Source organism: Apteryx rowi, unplaced genomic scaffold, assembly GCF_003343035.1.
Source record: "Apteryx rowi isolate R43461 unplaced genomic scaffold, aptRow1 scaffold_958, whole genome shotgun sequence".
NCBI classification, from domain to species: domain Eukaryota; kingdom Metazoa; phylum Chordata; class Aves; order Apterygiformes; family Apterygidae; genus Apteryx; species Apteryx rowi.
In genome coordinates this window covers 5,291-7,052 of record NW_020451269.1, presented here as the reverse complement: position 1 = coordinate 7,052, position 1,762 = coordinate 5,291, and the positions used below count along the sequence as shown (strand labels likewise).

Below are 1,762 nucleotides of genomic sequence, written 5' to 3'. Positions count from 1 at the left end.
AAGAGCATATGGCTAGCTTCACAGTCATCCTTCGCGTTCTTTTTTTTCTCTTTCCCCATGCAGACAGTTGCTGTCTTTTTCATGAGATGAAATGTGCACTGGTGTGACATTTGACGCTGAAATTCGCACTTTTCTTTAGCACCCCCAGCCAAAGTTTAAAGAACTTCTAACCAGTGTGGGATTTGTTTTAGAAGACGTGGTCATGATGCTTTTAGCAGACTTGGAGTAATTTAAAAAATGAGGTAATGGAATGAACTTGGGGGGGGGGGGAAGGCAGCACAGAAGAATAGGTGGACTACTGTTTTACAGCCTAAGAACAACTGTTGAATGCTTGCTTCATTGATGCTTTTGCAACCATAACCTTTTACAGTGAAAACCCAATTAAAAAAATGTGAGCTTTCCTTAAAAGCGTGTGTACCCCCGCGGGGTGCCAGGGCTGAGGAGCCCTGCGAGCGCTGGGGCGCTGTGACTGCCGAGGGGACAGGGTGTGCGAGTGGGCAAGGAGAGGAAAGCAACCCGTGCCAGCTCGTGGCTGGGGCCGGACGCAGGGTCACGGGGGAGGCGGAGGGCGGCGGCGCCACACGGCGAGGCGGCGTCGTGCGCAGCGCGGGGCCACCGCGGCGCGAGGGAGGGGGCGGCGCCATTCGAGCGCTGAGGGAAGGGCGCGACGGCGGTTGGGACACGGGGCAGCGGCGGGAGGGCAGGTGCGGCGAGGGCGGGGGGGAAGGGTCGTCGCCCGGACTGGCGAGACACGGCGGCGGGGTGCTGGCGGGGGCGGCGGTTCCCCCGCAGCGCCCGGCTCCCCGCTTGGCGCCCACCCGCGGTGGCAGAGTCGGGCGCGGGGCTGGCCGCGCCGCGGCGGGGGCGGATGGGGGAAGGCGCCTCAGCGGCTGCGGGCCCGCGGCGGTTGCCGTGACTGACTCGCGCTCCCCCTCCCCCGCCGCGGCGCGCACCGAGTAACGGTCTCTCGCTCGCGCTCTGCCGGGCGTTCGGGGGCGGCCGTTGGCGGCTGGACCCGACCCGGCGCGTGCCGGACCTGCCCCTCCTTCCCCCTCCCGCTCCGCCCCGCCGCCTCCACACACACACGCACACGCACACACACGCACCGCCGGGGCGGCTGCGGACCCGGCTCGCCGGGCGCGGCGGAGAGAGGGAGGCGGCCACGCCGGGTCACCTTCCCGGCCGCTTGGAGCCAGCAGGGCGCTCCCTCCCTCCGTCCCCGCCCCCGGTGAGAAGGTGCCCGGGCCGGAGCGGGCATGAGCTGCGCCGCGGGGAGCAGCGTCCTCCATCCCGGGGCGCCCGCCGCCCCCCTGGAGCCGTCCGGAGCCGCGGAGGCGGCCGGAGACTCCCCGGAGGAGGGAGAGAGCGGCGGCCCCAGCGCGGCGCCGCCGGGAGCCGACGAGGGGCGGAGGGGCGGCTCGGAGAGCGGCCGCGCCGAGGCGGGGGCCGGGACCGGCGACCAACCTGAGACCCGCTCGGTGTGCAGCAGCGAGAGCGGCAGCGGCAGCAACCCCGGCGGGGCCGGCCCCATCTGCAAGATCTGCTTCCAGGGCCCCGAGCAGGTGGGGAGCGCGGGGCGGGCGCGCGGCGCCCCCGCACCACGGACCGACCCCCTTCCCGTCCCCCCCGTCCCCGGCATTTCCCCGAGCAGACAGGCGGCGGGGAGGAGGCCGCGCCGGCGAGGCCGGGCGGTCGCAGGCAGGCTGCGATCAGCACCAGGGACAGGGCTCGGCACCGCCCTCCCGGGCTCCGTCTCCTGCCC

General features: G+C 70.5%; 1 protein-coding gene across 1 annotated transcript in view; it reads left to right on the top strand.

The window, feature by feature from the left end:
- Window positions 1-1,256: 1,256 nt before the first annotated feature.
- Window positions 1,257-1,762, top strand: part of LOC112978643 (E3 ubiquitin-protein ligase MARCH11-like) — a gene marked incomplete at its 3' end in the record, with an annotated part of 1,910 nt that continues 1,404 nt past the window's right edge. The window contains exon 1 of the mRNA XM_026092287.1: window positions 1,257-1,562. Coding sequence (XP_025948072.1) covers window positions 1,257-1,562 — 306 coding nt within the window. The remainder of the gene's footprint in view (window positions 1,563-1,762) is intronic.